The sequence below is a fragment of the Balaenoptera borealis genome, assembly GCF_965194805.1.
Source record: "Balaenoptera borealis genome assembly, chromosome: 7".
In the NCBI taxonomy this organism is placed as follows: Eukaryota; Metazoa; Chordata; class Mammalia; order Artiodactyla; family Balaenopteridae; genus Balaenoptera; species Balaenoptera borealis.
This window is the reverse complement of record NC_138864.1, coordinates 97416013-97432470: the sequence shown is the minus strand read 5'-3', so window position 1 is coordinate 97432470 and position 16458 is coordinate 97416013. Positions and strand designations below refer to the sequence as shown.

The following is a 16458-nucleotide window of genomic DNA, read 5'->3' as shown; positions in this document are numbered from 1 at the left end:
AAGTCCAAGACCAAGGCACTGGCAGATTCAGTGCCTGGTGAGAGCTTACTACCTCATTCATAGGGCACCTTCTTCTTGTGTCCTCACATGGTAGGACAAGAGAGTTCTCTGGGGTCTCTTTCATGGCACTAATCCCATTCGTGAGGGCTCCACCCTAATGAGCTAATCACCTCCCAAAGGTCCCACCTCCAAATACTATCATTTGGGGGATCAGGTTTCAACGTATGAATTTTGTGGGGCCGGGGGGGGGGGGGGAGGCGGGGCTGGGGAACACAAACATTTAGTCTATAGCATCTATATTTACAAAAACTCTTGCTGGATAAATTCCCAAAGTTTTAAAAATCAATTATGTGTAGATAACTCCATAATTTATATCTCCAAGATCAGCCTTTCTCCTGAGCTCCATAGTTGAACACCCAACTACCCACCTGACAGCTACATTTGAGTGTTTGATATTGAATATGTTAATTTTGGGATGCTCATTCCATCTTCACGTTTATCCTATGATCTTCCCCCATCTTAGTAAATGGCACCACTGTTTAGCCAGATGCTCATACCAAAAACCTTCTCTACAAAAGAATTTGAGTATCTTTAAATAGACACATATATACATACACACACACCAGAACATGACTTTTATCAGTTTAAAAATATTTCAGTGTCCAATTGCTCTTACAGTAAAATCTAAAAATCCTTGCTTAAGGCCAACAGGTCCTCTCATCACATACCCCTTCCTTCAGCGAAGCTCCAGCCTCAGGCCTTTCTGGTCCAAGCAGGGCAGGGACAAGGTAAAGTAAATGAGACACCTAGAGTGCAAAATAGAAGAACTTACAGGCTCTTAAGAGTGTCTCTTAAATTTTTCTCCCTAGGGTCTTCACTTGCCCCACCCTAGTCCCAGGCCTTGGTCCAAGGTTTTTCCTGCCTTAGGGCCTTGGTACTAGCCATCTCCTCCACCAAGAAAGCTCTGCTCTCTCACTTTTTATGGCCGGCTCCTTCTTGTCATTCATGACTCTGCTCAGGTCAACTACCCTATTTAAAATAATAATAATAGTACTAGCTAAGATTTATTTACCTCTTACACTGAGACTGGCTCTATTCCAAGCCCACTACTTTATTTAATCTTCCAAACAACTCTATATGATGGGTACCATCATAATCTCCATTTTACAGATAAGGGAACTGATGAAGAAAGATGCTAAGTACATTGCCCAACAGCACACAGCTCCTGATAGTAAGTGATTTGGCTGGGAAACACCCTAAGTGATGCAATTCCAGAAACTGAGCACTTGTTTATTTCCTTGGGTCACTTACAATCTTCAATAATCCTGTTTGTTTACTTGCTTACTGCCTTTATTCGTTAAAATGTTAGTTCCACGAGGCAGCTTGGTTTGTCTTTGATGTTTTCTCCCCTAACTTAGTTATGCCTGGCTGTGCTCAGTGATGCATAACATTTATGGAATGAATGCATTTAGAAAGACAGACCTTGCCCCCAAATAACCACACTACTTAAAAATACTTATCCGTGAAAATCTCTGAAGTAAATAATTTCAAAATCTTACACCAAAGACCTCTTAAGGGGAAAAAAATATTGTAAAACTTTCTAAGAATGGTGCATGGCTACATTCTTTTAAAATTATCTTTAGGTACATACATGTGCCCTACTCGTTGATAGGTCTACTTTCCTCTGGTGGCAAAGATAATCACTGTGTTACCAATATTTCATCTAGAAGCTGGAATAGACGCAGAAAAGTGAGTTTGGGCCGCTTTCACCTGGAGTTGCTTGTGTTTACTTTCCGAAAGTTTAAATCATTTCTTTTTCCCAGCTGTTTTGATGCACTCTCTTCCCCACTCCTCCCCTTCCTCGATTATTTCCTTTAAGGCATCTACACTACCCATCTGGGAGAGTGTTTGATGTTCCGAAGTTTCTAAATCTACGATGAGATCTGAGATCACATGAAATTTAAAGAATTCTCCTGGTTCCTTTGTCGGCTCCCATTTATCTGCCGGCTCCTTGAACGTATAGGTGATGCTTCTCAGGGAGGTATATTCTAGCCAACAGCATTGGCCAGGGGACGCATGTTTGACAGTGGACAGTGGCAGGGGGACAGGTAAAGGGAATGGAAGCGAAAGCCTAGTCTTACGCGTCATTTAAATCCCCATTCTGCTCCTACCACAAGTGGGGCATTCCTTAAAGAGCAAGAATTTCATTAAGCAAATACCCTAAACAGAATGTAGGGTAAGACCCCCGAAAGGAATTGGAAGCGCTGGCCAGGAGGTCAGCTCCGCTCACCCCGCCACACGGGCCACTTTTCCTCTCCCAAGGGCTTACGACTGGCGGGAATGAACCCGGGGCACTGCGCGCGCTCACGCGCCTGCGCCCGAGGGCCCAAGGCCCCAACGCCAGCGCGTCGCGCTTGCCCGCACAGCCTTCCCGCGCAGCCTTACGCGCTCCCCGGTGCGCAGGCGCAGAGAGAGCGGGCGTGTGGGCGGGCGTGCGGCCGATTCTGTAGGGACCTGGCCGGCGGGCATGGCTGCAGGCCCCTTCCGCGGTCTGGCAGTGGCCGGTGGAGGCGAGAGTAGCGAGAGCGAGGATGACGGCTGGGAGATTGGGTATCTCGACCGGGCAGCTCAGGTAGCAAAGGAGGACTTGTCTTGGCCGCACCTGGATCGGCCTTCCCTGGCCATGAAACCTCATACTTCCTCGCCTGTGTTTCCCTAACTTTTTTTCCAGTGTAAATACAGGCTTTTGGACTGCAAACCAATTCGCAGTTTCCCTAAAATGCGCTTCTTTAGGTTGTCGATGTAGCTCTTTACTTAGGTTTGGACCCATCATAACGCAAAGATAATTTTAGTTATGAGTTAGTCACAAACTTTGGATGTTACCTCCCCCCACCCTCTACCCCCCAAAAAAAAGATGTACCAAAACCCGATCATTATTGTTTCCAGATGCAGTGGAAATGAAAGTATGTGTAACAGGAAAATTTTTTAACTTTCTGCTTTTTTAGAAATTAAAAGGACCGTTACCCATTGAAGAAAAGCATGAAACATTTAAGAAAGCTTTGACCACAGGAGATGTTTCATTGGTCGAGGAGCTCCTGGATTCTGGTGAGAATTAAGGGACAGTTTCAACCTAACACAGCTGTCTCAGTTCACAAGGATTCCTTATTTTAAAAGGTTTGAGGGCTTCCCTGGTGGTGCAGGGGTTGGGAGTCTGTCTGCCGGGGCAGGGGACGCGGGTTCGAGCCCTGGTCCGGGAGGATCCCACATGCCGCGGAGCGGCTTGGCCCGTGGGCCACGATTGCTGGGCCTGCGCGTCTGGAGCCTGTGCTCCGCAGCGGGAGAGGCTGTGATGGTGGGAGGCCTGTGCACTGCGATGAGGGGGGCCCCCGCTTGCCGCAACTGGAGAGGGCCCTCGCAGGGGGATGAGGACCCAGCACAGCCATAAATAAATAAATTTAAAAAAAAAAAAAAAAAAAAGGTTTGAGTTGTTTTTCTAATGGAAGCACAGTGAATGTTAGTATCTCAAGTGTCCTACATGTCTTACTTGACTCAGTTCTCTCTGCCTTATTTTCTTCCTCTAACACAAATTTGGAATGCCACACTGACACCGTCCATCAGTTGTTCCACCTCCTTCAAAAGGTCTAGTCAGACTAATCCTACCCCACTTTGATAATCCTTACTTACTTTGCTCAGCATTTACTTGTCTATAATTATTATTATGTGTTTATCAAGAATTGTTTCTAGTTATGTACATTTTAGTTAATGTTCTTTGCCTGTGTTGGTTGTGTCAGTGTGTGAATGAGAATGAAGTAGGAATCTATCTGGATACCTCTTCCAGCCTATCGCCTACTCAGTGTGCTTCCTTGGGAAAGTCATTTGAACTTCCAGAGCATCTATTTCTTTATAAAAACATTATAATTCTGTCTTGGGTCCCATGACATTTTTCTGTGTATTAAATTAAATATTATTTTTTTAAATTACCTTGACATGGAAATGTGAGTTGTTGATAATGACTGAAATTATCAAAGGAGTAACAAGCATCTACTGTCTACCTGTAAATACAAAACATTCACACACAAAATTGTATATAGCAAAATGTTTTCCTTCTATGCTAGAGATGCATGGTTTATTGGAAAGTAAATCATTTTGGAAACAGTACAGTTCTGGGTTTGATTATTAGCCCTGCCACTTGATGGCTCTGTAATCTTGACCAAGTTAGGAAACTTCCTAAACTTCAATTACCCCCTTTTAAAAACCGGGATGCACTGTATCAAAGGGTTTTTTTTTGGGGGGGGGTGATTAAAATGATAGACTATATACAGGTCTTAGAACATATAGGCATTATATAAATATTAGCTGTTGTTAACAAGAAGGATCCTGTAACTTTGTGGACAATGGAACTTGAATTTATAATTAAAAAATTAAATTGAATCAAATTGGAATAACTGAAAGAGGCCTAATACTAGGATATGAACACATGCAGGAGTGTGCATAGTGTTGGATGGGATGGAATAAGCAGAAATTTGTTTTAGAAAAGCGAGTTTGCCTTCGGAGTAGTGGTACTAGGTGCAATGAAGTGTCGGAGGCTCTTGAAAGGACTTGAAAAGAGCCTACTGGTAAAGTATTTCGTCAGCCTTTTAAAATTTGTCTTTAATTACAAAAAAATTTAAACTTCCTTTTAAAAAAACAATAACAAGTAGGTATAAGTAGAGAAACACCTTTGTCCCCACTTTCACCCGTATTACCCCTGAAGTCTCATTTTCACACGTAACTCTTGTTTTAGTACTTCCTGATTTCCTTCCACATGTCATTATTTAACACTTTAAAAAATATTTTTACTTGTTTGCCTTTTAAAGCCATACATATTCCTGCACCAGTTGGAAGTTTAATAAAAAAAATGAAACCTCCTTTTGAGTCAGCCATTTTTAGCAGTCTTTGGTTTTTGTTCTTCTGCTATGCACTAACATTTTCAGTTCTCTTTAAATTATTAAATATTTTAGACATTCAAAAAATGTATGGCGACTTATCTTTTTCCCCCTGGAGATTACCACTCTCCTATAGCTGGTATTTATTATTCCTATGTACGTCTTTATACTTTTACTATATGTATATACCCCCAAACAATTTAGTGTTATTTTGAATGTTTTTGAGCTATAAAAATATATTGTGTCAATCCTTTTAAACTTATCTTTTTTGCATTATGCTTAGAACATAATATGTGCTTAATAATTTACTTTTTTGAGCTTAGAGGTGATGATTATTAAGAATTTTTATACTAAAATGCCACATTTGCTTAGCTTTATCGTCACATCTTTTCCTTTTTACTTTTGCTGTCACAATTTGAGCAGTAATGTCAATAAGAAAAGAATAATGAGAAAACAAAATGATCTTTTCTCTGATCTCATTCATATGCTTTCAGTTGCAGCAATTTAAAGAGGAAAATTTGTTAGAGAAGACAAGTTGGGCCAGCAGTATATATATATATGTACTAAGATAGTTTTCTGTTGTTTTCTCCTAGGAATTATCATGCACCTTATATCAATTAAAGTTAGACAATTGGGAATTTGACAAATATAGTCTTTCAATAACTTAGTGTTCCTACAGAAAAAAAGTGAGTTCTCCCTAACAAGTTTGCATTCCTTCAGTGATATGACCTTCATCTTTGCAGATGGAACACTTTAGAGCCAGAGACTACAACCTGTAAATTATAAGGTATTAAAGGAAGCCTATATTCAGTGGTTTTCACATACAAGTGTTCCTTCTTTGAAACAGAAAAACGTTCTGTTTTTTTTTTCTTTTCTTAAGATTAGCAGATATTTCTTAGGTTGAAGAGAGTTTGCCACTTATATCTTGATCTCTTTATAGCAAAGGCTTTACATAAATTTAATGGGTTATGTTCACTGCCTTTTTATAATCTTGTCCTTGTATCATATCTTCTATGCTCCTCCCCAGTCTTAGATCCAAATCTAGATTAGTTCAACCATTTTTTTTTTCTTTTTTATGTGAGTAAACCAATCAGTGCTATTGGTGGTGGTGGGGGGGGGTGGTGTGGAAATCAGATGACTTCAGGGATTTGTACCGTTAATGATTGATTTGAGGATTTTAAGGTCAGCTGGCTCTCATTGTTTCTTAACAGTTACTATCCATCCCTTTCTGTCTGATTCTGGATGGTGGCTATTTAAAACTTTATCCTGCTCCTCAGGCCTGATATCTCTTCTGTGCCTCTCCTTATTCTAGCTCACTGTTTCATTCATTTGTCCAAAGCAGAACTTGAAAGTTATTTTCTATTTGTTCTTTTCCAACACTCCTCTTCCTCAAAGTAATTTTAAATTCCAATAACCCTGCCTTTGAAATGTCCTTTTGGATTTCTTCTTCTTTTTCTCTGCTGCCCTTGCTCTGACTTTTGCATGGACTTCCAGCCTCATAACCGGTTCTCCCTGCCTCCTATCCCACTCTCAACAGTGGTACCTACATTTTCTTTTTTTTTTTTTTTTTCCCATACATATTTTCATAAAAATACAAATATAAGATTTTTAGAAATTCATGTAATGTCTGAAACATTTATGTTAACATATTTCCATACAAATAACCCAATGAAAGTTTAGTATTAGTTGTTTTGTTTGTTTTTTTATACTGCAGGTTCTTATTAGGCATTAATTTTATACACATCAGTGTATACATGTCAATCCCAATCGCCCAATTCAGCACACCCCACCGCAGTTTTCCCCCCTTGGTGTCCATATGTCCATTCTCTACATCTGTGTCTCAACTTCTGCCCTGCAAACTGGCTCATCTGTACCATTTTTCTAGGTTCCACATACATGCATTAATATACGATATTTGTTTTTCTCTTTCTGACTTACTTCACTCTGTATGACAGTCTCTAGATCCATCCACGTCTCAACAAATGACTCAATTTCGTTCCTTTTTATGGCTGAGTAATATTCCATTGTATATATGTACCACAACTTCTCTATCCATTCGTCTGTTGATGGGCATTTAGGTTGCTTCCATGACCTGGCTATTGTAAATAGTGCTGCAATGAACATTCGGGTGCATGTGTCTTTTTGAATTACGGTTTTCTCCGGGTATATGCCCAGTAGTGGGATTGCTGGGTCATATGGTAATTCTATTTTTAGTTTTTTAAGGAACCTCCATACTGTTCTCCATAGTGGCTGTATCAATTTACATTCCCACCAACAGTGCAAGAGGTTTCCCTTTTCTCCACACCCTCTCCAGCATTTGTTGTTTGTAGATTTTCTGATGATGCCCATTCTAACTGGTGTGAGGTGATACCTCATTGTAGTTTTGATTTGCATTTCTCTAATAATTAGTGATGTTGAGCATCTTTTCATGTGCTTCGTGGCCGTCGGTATGTCTTCTTTGGAGAAATGTCTATTTAGGTCTTCTGCCCATTTTTGGATTGGGGTGTTTGTTTCTTTAATATTGAGCTGAATGAGCTGTTTATATATTTTGGAGATTAATCCTTTGTCCGTTGATTCATTTGCAAATATTTTCTCCCATTCTGAGGGTTGTCTTTTCATCTTGTTTATGGTTTCCTTTGCTGTGCAAAAGCTTTGAAGTTTCATTAGGTTCCACTTGTTTATTTTTGTTTTTATTTCCATTACTCTAGGAGGTGGATCAAAAAAGATCTTGCTGTGATTTATGTCAAAGAGTGTTCTTCCTATGTTTTCCTCTAAGAGTTTTATAGTGTCCAGTCTTATATTTAGGTCTCTAATCCATTTTGAGTTTATTTTTGTGTATGGTGTTAGGGAGTATTCTAATTTCATTCTTTTACATGTAGCTGTCCAGTTTTCCCAGCACCACTTATTGAAGAGACTGTCTTTTCTCCATTGTATATCTTTGCCTCCTTTGTCATAGATTAGTTGACCATAGGTGCGTGGGTTAATCTCTGGGCTTTCTATCTTGTTCCATTGATCTATGCTTCTGTTTTTCTGCCAGTCCCATATTGTCTTGATTACTGTAGCTTTGTAGTATAATCTGAAGTCAGGGAGTCTGATTCCTCCAGCTCCATTTTTTTCCCTCAAGACTGCTTTGGCTATTCGGGGTCTTTTGTGTCTCCATACAAATTTTAAGATGATTTGTTCTAGCTCCGTAAAAAATGCCATTGGTAATTTGATAAGGATTGCATTGAATCTGTAGATTGCTTTGGGTAGTATAGTCATTTTCACAATGTTGATTCTTCCAATCCAAGAACATGGCATATCTCTCCATCTGTTGGTATCATCTTTAATTTCTTTCATCAGTGTCTTATAGTTTTCTGCATACAGGTCTTTTGTCTCCCTAGGTAGGTTTATTCCTAGGTATTTTATTCTTTTTGTTGCAATGATAAATGGGAGTGTTTCCTTAATTTCTCTTTCAGGTATTTCATCATTAGTGTATAGGAATGCAAGAGATTTCTGTGCATTAATTTTGTATCCTGCAACTTTACCATATTCATTAATTAGCTCTAGCAGTTTTCTGGTGGCAGTTTTAGGATTCTCTATGTATAGTATCATGTCATCCGCAAACAGTGACAGTTTTACTTCTTCTTTTCCAATTTGTATTCCTTTTATTTCCTTTTCTTCTCTGATTGCCGTGGCTAGGACTTCCAGAACTATGTTGAATAATAGTGGTGAGAGTGGACATCCTTGTCTCGTTCCTGATCTTAGAGGAAATGCTTTCAGTTTTTCACCATTGAGAATGATGTTTGCTGTCAGTTTGTCATATATGGCCTTTATTATGTTGAGGTAGGTTCCCTCTATGCCCACTTTCTGGAGAGTTTTTATCAGAAATGGGTGTTGAATTTTGTCAAAAGCTTTTTCTGCATCTATTCAGATGATCATATGGTTTTTATTCTTCAATTTGTTAATATGGTGTATCACATTGATTGATTTGCATATATTGAAGAATCCTTGCATCCCTGGGATAAATCCCACTTGATCGTGGTGTATGATCCTTTTAACGTGTTGTTGGATTCTGTTTGCTAGTATTTTGTTGAGGATTTTTGCATCTATATTCATCAGTGATACTGGTCTGTAATTTTCTTTTTTTGTAGTGTCTTTGTCTGGTTTTGGTATCAGGGTGATGGTGGCCTCATAGAATGAGTCTGGGAGTGTTCCTTCCTCTGCAATTTTTGGGAAGAGTTTGAGAAGGATGGGTGTTAGCTCTTCTCTAAATGTTTGATAGAATTCACCTGTGAAGCCATCTGGTCCTGGACTTTTGTTTTTTGGAAGATTTTTAATCACTGTTTCAATTTCATTACTTGTGATTGGTCTGTTCATATTTTCTGTTTCTTCCTGGTTCAGTCTTGGAAGGTTATACCTTTCTAAGAATTTGTCCATTTCTTCCAGGTTGTCCATTTTATTGGCATAAAGTTGCTTGTAGTAGTCTCTTAGGATGCTTTGTATTTCTGCGGTGTCTGTTGTAACTTCTCCTTTTTCATTTCTGATTTTATTGATTTGAGTCCTCTCCCTCTTTTTCTTGATGAGTCTGACTAATGGCTTATCAATTTTGTTTATCTTCTCAAAGAACCAACTTTTAGTTTTATTGATCTTTGCTATTGCTTTCTTTGTTTCTATTTCATTTATTTCTGCTCTGATCTTTATGATTTCTTTCCTTCTGCTAACTTTGGGTTTTGTTTGTTCTTCTTTCTCTAGTTTCTTTAGGTGTAAGGTTAGATTGTTTACTTGAGAGTTTTCTTGTTTCTTTAGGTAGGCTTGTATAGCTATAAACTTCCCTCTTAGAACCGCTTTTGCTGCATCCCGTAGGTTTTGGGTCGTCGTGTTTTCATTGTCATTTGTCTCTAGGTATTTTTTTATTTCCTCTTTGATTTCTTCAGTGATCTCTTGGTTATTTAGTAACGTATTGTTTAGCCTCCATGTGTTTGTCTTTTTTACGTTTTTTTCCCTGTAATTCATTTCTAATCTCATAGCGTTGTGGTCAGAAAAGATGCTTGATATGATTTCAATTTTCTTAAATTTACCGAGGCTTGATTTGTGACCCAAGATGTGATCTATCCTGGAGAATGTTCCGTGTGCACTTGAGAAGAACGTGTAATCTGCTGTTTTTGGATGGAATGTCCTATATATATCAATTAAATCTATCTGGTCTATTGTGTCATTTAAAGCTTCTGTTTCCTTATTTGTTTTCATTTTGGATGATCTGTCCATTGGTGTAAGTGAAGTGTTAAAGTCCCCCACTATTATTGTGTTACTGTCGATTTCCTCTTTTATAGCTGTTAGCAGTTGCCTTATGTATTGAGGTGCTCCTATGTTGGGTGCATATATATTTATAATTGTTATATCTTCTTCTTGGATTGATCCCTGGATCATTATGTAGTGTCCTTCCTTGTCTCTTGTAACATTCTTTATTTTAAAGTCTATTTTATCTGATATGAGTATAGCTACTCCAGCTTTCTTTTGATTTCCATTTGCATGGAATATCTTTTTCCATCCCCTCACTTTCAGTCTGTATGTGTCCCTAGGTCTAAAGTGGGTCTCTTGTAGACAGCATATATATGGGTCTTGTTTTTGTATCCATTCAGCCAGTCTATGTCTTTTGGTTGGGGCATTTAATCCATTCACGTTTAAGGTAATTATCGATATGTATGTTCCTATGACCATTTTCTTAATTGTTTTGGGTTTGTTTTTGTAGGTCCTTTTCTTCTCTTGTGTTTCCCACTTAGAGAAGTTCCTTTAGCATTTGTTGTAGAGCTGGTTTGGTGGTGCTGAATTCTCTTAGCTTTTGCTTGTCTGTAAAGCTTTTGATTTCTCCATCAAATCTAAATGAGATCCTTGCCGGGTAGAGTAATCTTGGTTGTAGGTTCTTCCCTTTCATCACTTTAAGTATATCATGCCACTCCCTTCTGGCTTGCAGAGTTTCTGCTGAGAAATCAGCTGTTAACCTTATGGGAGTTCCCTTGTATGTTATTTGTCGTTTTTCCCTTGCTGCTTTCAATAATTTTTCTTTGTCTTTAATTTTTGCCACTTTGATTAATATGTGTCTTGGCGTGTTTCTCCTTGGGTTTATTCTGTATGGGACTCTCTGCGCTTCCTGGACTGGGGTGGCTATTTCCTTTCCCATGTTAGGGAAGTTTTCGACTATAATCTCTTCAAATATTTTCTCTGGTCCTTTCTCTCTCTCTTCTCCTTCTGGGACCCCTATAATGCGAATGTTGTTGCGTTTAATGTTGTCCCAGAGCTCTCTTAGGCTGTCTTCATTTCTTTTCATTCTTTTTTCTTTAGTCTGTTCCGCAGCAGTGAATTCCAGCATTCTGTCTTCCAGGTCACTTATCCGTTCTTCTGCCTCAGTTATTCTGCTATTGATTCCTTCTAGTGTAGTTTTCATTTCAGTTATTGTATTGGTCATCTCTGTTTGTTTGTTCTTTAATTCTTCTAGGTCTTTGTTAATCATTTCTTGCATCTTCTCAATCTTTGCCTCCATTCTTATTCCGAGGTCCTGGATCATCTTCACTATCATTATTCTGAATTCTTTTTCTGCAAGGTTGCCTATCTCCACTTCATTTAGTTGTTTTTCTGGGGTTTTTTCTTGTTCCTTCATCTGGTACATAGCCCTCTGCCTTTTCATCTTCTCTATCTTTCTGTAACTGTGGTTTTTGGTCCACAGGCTGCAGGATTGTAGTTTTTCTTGCTTCTCCATTTTCTTTATAATACGAATATAATTATGTAAATCCCTGGATCACAAACTATAGTCTACATTTCTTAGCCCTAACCTACCTTTTTAACCTTATGTTTGGCCAGTAACCCATGGTTAAATTTTGCATTGGGAAGGAAGGTAAAAGAGTTTTAATAAGGAATATATTTGGTATTTGCCACCATAGAGATGTATGATAATATTCTAACTAAAAAGACAGTTTATATCTGTGAAACTTTTTCCAACTGCCCTAGAGAGAAAAAGGCAGCATGTAAAAACCTGTTCTAATATAAATATATATTATATGAAAAAACATTTGACAGATTCAATCTCTTGGAAAATAGTGAACCTGAAGTGAACTATAGTGAAACTGAAGTTAGCTTTTTTTATCAAAGTTCATATAATTTTCTATTTTTCTGAAGCCCATTATTACCAAGAAATTCCCTTCCATTATAAAGTACACAGTGTATGTCACTATGTGAAGTACTTTAAACATATTAAGGTGACAGTGATTTTTTTTTTGGTAGGGGAGGTTTTAAAACCTTGTCTTTATATTGACAGGCATCAGTGTAGAGTTCAGCTTTCGCTATGGGTGGACTCCCCTTATGTATGCTGCCAGTGTTTCCAACGTAGCGCTGCTTCGGGTCCTTTTGGACAGAGGTGCTAATGCAAGCTTTGATAAGGGTAAGATGTTTTAAATATTTAAATATGTGAAAATGTACTTTGTATATTTTTCTGTTTAGAAGCCTAATTATATTCTGTTTGGGGGTGGTGATATATACTTTCCAGGCTCTGTTTTCATAAATTCACTTTAAAGTAAACCTTTGCTCTTGAAAAAAATCGAAATAAGGTTAAGATATTTGAGGTAACTTAACTGATTATCTTTACTGTGATTTTCTTGATTCCCAAGCAGCTATTATACAAAGTGAAAAAAATTAGTTTTTTAAAAAAATCTTCTATAAACAACATAAAAAACCCAATTAGAAACCATAGATATTTTGAAAAACCTTCTATCCAAAGAGATATATTCCATTTATATTATTGTTATAAATGGTTGTGTTCTTACTATATACCTTTAACTTCTATGCTAGAGAGTTTTGGTTATTTTTAAGGTAAAATGCACTGAAAGAAAACACTGAAAAGCTGATAATTTAGTGGAAAATTGCTTGAAAATCAGTCTTTGGAAGTTACAACTCAACTCTGAATTATATCACTTAAAGTTGTTTCAAAGATAATTTATTAAATCCATTTGTTTCTGTCTTTGTCAGTAGTGCTTTGATTGCTTTTGAAGAATAAGAGTATATGTGCAAATGCTATTTAATTATTATATTGAATTACTGATTATTTTTTACATGTTTCCAATAGACAGTTCATTTCATAATTCAGGTATAGGTTTCATTTTAGAATTAATTTTCATATTAATTTTGTACTACATTAGATATTTGTAAAATCATTTCTATTTTTTTCTCATTTATATATTTTATATAAATTCTTGTCTTATTGACAATTTTATGTTTAATCTGCTGCTGTGGTAGGTTTTTCTTATTGTGTCATTTAAAAATATCACCCAGGGGAAAAAAAGAAAAATATCACCCAGGGACTTCCCTGGTGGTCCAGTGGTTAAGACTCCTCTCCCAATGCAGGGGGCACAGGTTCAATCCCTGGTTGGGGAACTAAGATCCCACATGCCACATGGCGTGGCCTAAAAAGAAAAAAAAAAAAATCTCCCAATGAAAGCTATACTTAGAAATGAGATTTTTGAAAGTGTATAAAATGTTGTGCTCAAAAAACTGATTAATAGTTTTCTTTCTCTGCTTCTTGTAATAAGAGGGATACCTTTCAGTTATAAAACACTTTATATTTTGCCCAGCATGTTCACATAAATTATTTTATGTATCCCACGGGCCCCCTCAGGTAGAGGGCAGACTTTAGCTTCTTATATGTAAGTTAGGTCTACTAAGATATCACTGGAATCACAGTTTATTAGTGACAGAACTGGGACCAGAATCTATATTTCTATATTTGGTCAATATTGAACCACAAATGTAAGCCGTGGCTGGCATGACCTATTTTTAATTCCCCAATTCTTACTTGAGAATTGTTTTTTGTTTTGTTTTGTTTTTTAATTTACCCTGATCTCCACTGATGCCATAGGAGCCAAGGGAAGAAGAGTTTTAGGAAATGGGATGGGCTAAGAGAGATCAAGTACAAAAGGACTAAAAAGAAACCAATACATGTAGCAGTTAGGACATCTTCAGTAGGATAGTTTGGGCATAAGCCAGATTTCAGTGAGTGGTCAAATCAGTGAGGGCTAAAGAAGTGAAATCAGAGAATATCAATCATTGTTTTTTAACCATGTGTTCAAGGCATACTTTAATCAATCAAAAACTATTCAACTCCAGGCAGTAAATCTCCACAGAGCCCATACTCTGAACCACTTTCCTATTCTCTTGAAGAAATGAGAATAGGGAAAGGAAATTAGTAAATGAATTGTAGATATACTTTGGAAATTGATAGTTCATCCCTGAGCTCATTTTTTGGTGAAGGAATACAAAGAGTTACCTGCTAAGAACAAGAGATTTGGAAATAGGTTATAGAATTTTAAGAATGCAATAAATATTTAGAATCTTTTGAATGGTAAAAGAAGTTAATTAGATACACTTTCTGATGTGTATGGGGTTTTCCTCACCTTTCCTTTCACTATAGATAAGCAAACTATTTTGATAACTGCATGTTCTGCTCGTGGCTCAGAGGAACAGATCTTGAAGTGTGTAGAGCTACTACTTTCAAGAAATGCTGATCCAAATGTTGCTTGTAGGTAAGAACCTTACTATTTGTTCAAAAATGATGAAGATACTTTTCTTTGATTATCAGCCTTTTGTTTGATTATGTTAAACACTTGACAGCATGATTTTTTTTTTTTTTAAATGAGTTGAACTTTTTTTTTTTTTTTTTTTTTAATTTATTTAGGCTGTGTTGGGTCTTCGTTTCTGTGCGAGGGCTTTCTCCAGTTGACAGCATGATTTTTTAAACATCATGAGCAGTGTGTGTTTACTTGGCCATAAAGCTGATGAATGAAAATAAGTCATAAGGTCATGGTTCCAATTGTATAAGAGTATCAAAGGAAGGGCATGTCATCAAAGTAGTCTTTCTATTTTTAATATTTAGAGGAATGTCCTAAGAAGTTGAATGAGAGGGAAAGTATGACAATAAACTGTATCATTTTCCTTTGAATTACACACTCAAAAGAATATGATAATTGAGCTATAATAGTAAAGCCTCTTAGTATTCTCTCTATAAAACACAGACCCACTAAACAATTTACACAGATACTATGAATTCCAAAATAATATATCAAAATGTTTCCATTTTCCTAAGACTTTTCCAGTTAACTATATTGTATATGTAATAGCGCCTAGATGCATAGAAGATATGCAGTGAATGTATCTTGCATCTGTTAAAATGTCAATAATAAAAAAAAATGAATCAGATTGTTTCAAATTCCTATCACTGACTTCCTTCTTGTCTGGCTCCAATTTCCTATTAAAGCTCTTTCTGTTTTATTTAATCTTCAAAATGAAGCAAGTGGGAAGTAGCCCATCCCATAGAAAATGTCTAGTGTGAAAAGAATTATAATGCCTGATATATAGAAGTAACTAGGCTTTACTCTAGAAGTTTTTTTCTAATTTAGCTTAGTTTCTGTGACCTGTATAGCAGCTTTGGAAAGTACTGTACAGCTGTAGATAATTCCCAGATCTTTTCTGAGAGGCAGAGATTTTGATTTAGTAGAGCGGTTCAAGCAAGGTCTATTTGGTCTTCCAGTGGATTTTTGGCAAAGCCTACAGACTTTTTTTTTTTTGGCTGCATTGGGTCTTCGTTGCTGCACGCGGGCTTTCTGTAGTTGTGGCAAATGGGGGCTACTCATCGTGGTGGGGACGCAGGCTTCTCATTGCGGTGGCTTCTCTTGTTGCAGAGCATGGGCTCTACACACACGGGCTTCAGTAGTTGCAGCACGCAGGCTCAGTAGTTCCAGCACGCGGGCTCTAGAGCGCAGGTTCAGTAGCTGTGGCACACGGGCTTAGCTGCTCCTTGGCATGTGGGGTCTTCCCTTACCAGGGCTCAAACCCGTGTCCCCTGCATTGGCAGGCGGATTCTTAAGCACTGTGCCACGAGGGAAGTCCCTGGAGACATTTTTGATTGTCACATCTGGGAGATGCTACTGGCATCTAATGGATAGAGGCCAGGGATGCTACTAAACATCCTACAGTGTGTAGGACAGCCCCTTAAAACAAAGAATTGCCCATCCCAAAATGTCAAAAGTGCCAAGGTTGAAAAATCTAGTGTGAGAAAAGTCAAAGCTTATGGAGTGGATAATCAGTATTTAACAAATAAAGATTTAAAAAGAACTGGGAAAGAAACTACCTGCGAATTCTTAGCAAATCAATTCACAGGAACTTTTATTCTGTCATTTACAGTATAATCCCTAGTTAGGTATACCTTTTGAATCTGATTGTACCTTGAAATTAGGAACTCCAGGATACCTTACTGAAGTAAACTTCAACAGGTGCTGTAATTTTTTTTTTCGAATTTTATTTATTTTTTCATACAGCAGGTTCTTATTAGTCATTGATTTTATACACATCAGTGTATACATGTCAGTCCCAATGGCCCAATTCAGCACACCACCATCCCCACCCCCCCGTGGCTTTCCCCCCTTGGTGTCCATACGTTTGTTCTCTACATCTGTGTCTCAACTTCTGCCCTGCAAACCGGTTCATCTGTACCATTTTTCTAGGTTCCACA

The 16458-nt window shown here is 37.7% G+C and overlaps 1 protein-coding gene across 1 annotated transcript in view; it reads left to right on the top strand.

The window, feature by feature from the left end:
* Window positions 1-276: 276 nt before the first annotated feature.
* The window catches only part of ASZ1 (ankyrin repeat, SAM and basic leucine zipper domain containing 1), an 86842-nt gene continuing 70660 nt past the window's right edge, over window positions 277-16458 (top strand). The window contains exons 1-4 of the mRNA XM_082400187.1: window positions 277-2632; window positions 3006-3105; window positions 12217-12339; window positions 14362-14473. Of these exons, the coding sequence (XP_082256313.1) occupies window positions 2528-2632; window positions 3006-3105; window positions 12217-12339; window positions 14362-14473 (440 nt within the window). The 5' untranslated portion in view covers window positions 277-2527. The remainder of the gene's footprint in view (window positions 2633-3005; window positions 3106-12216; window positions 12340-14361; window positions 14474-16458) is intronic.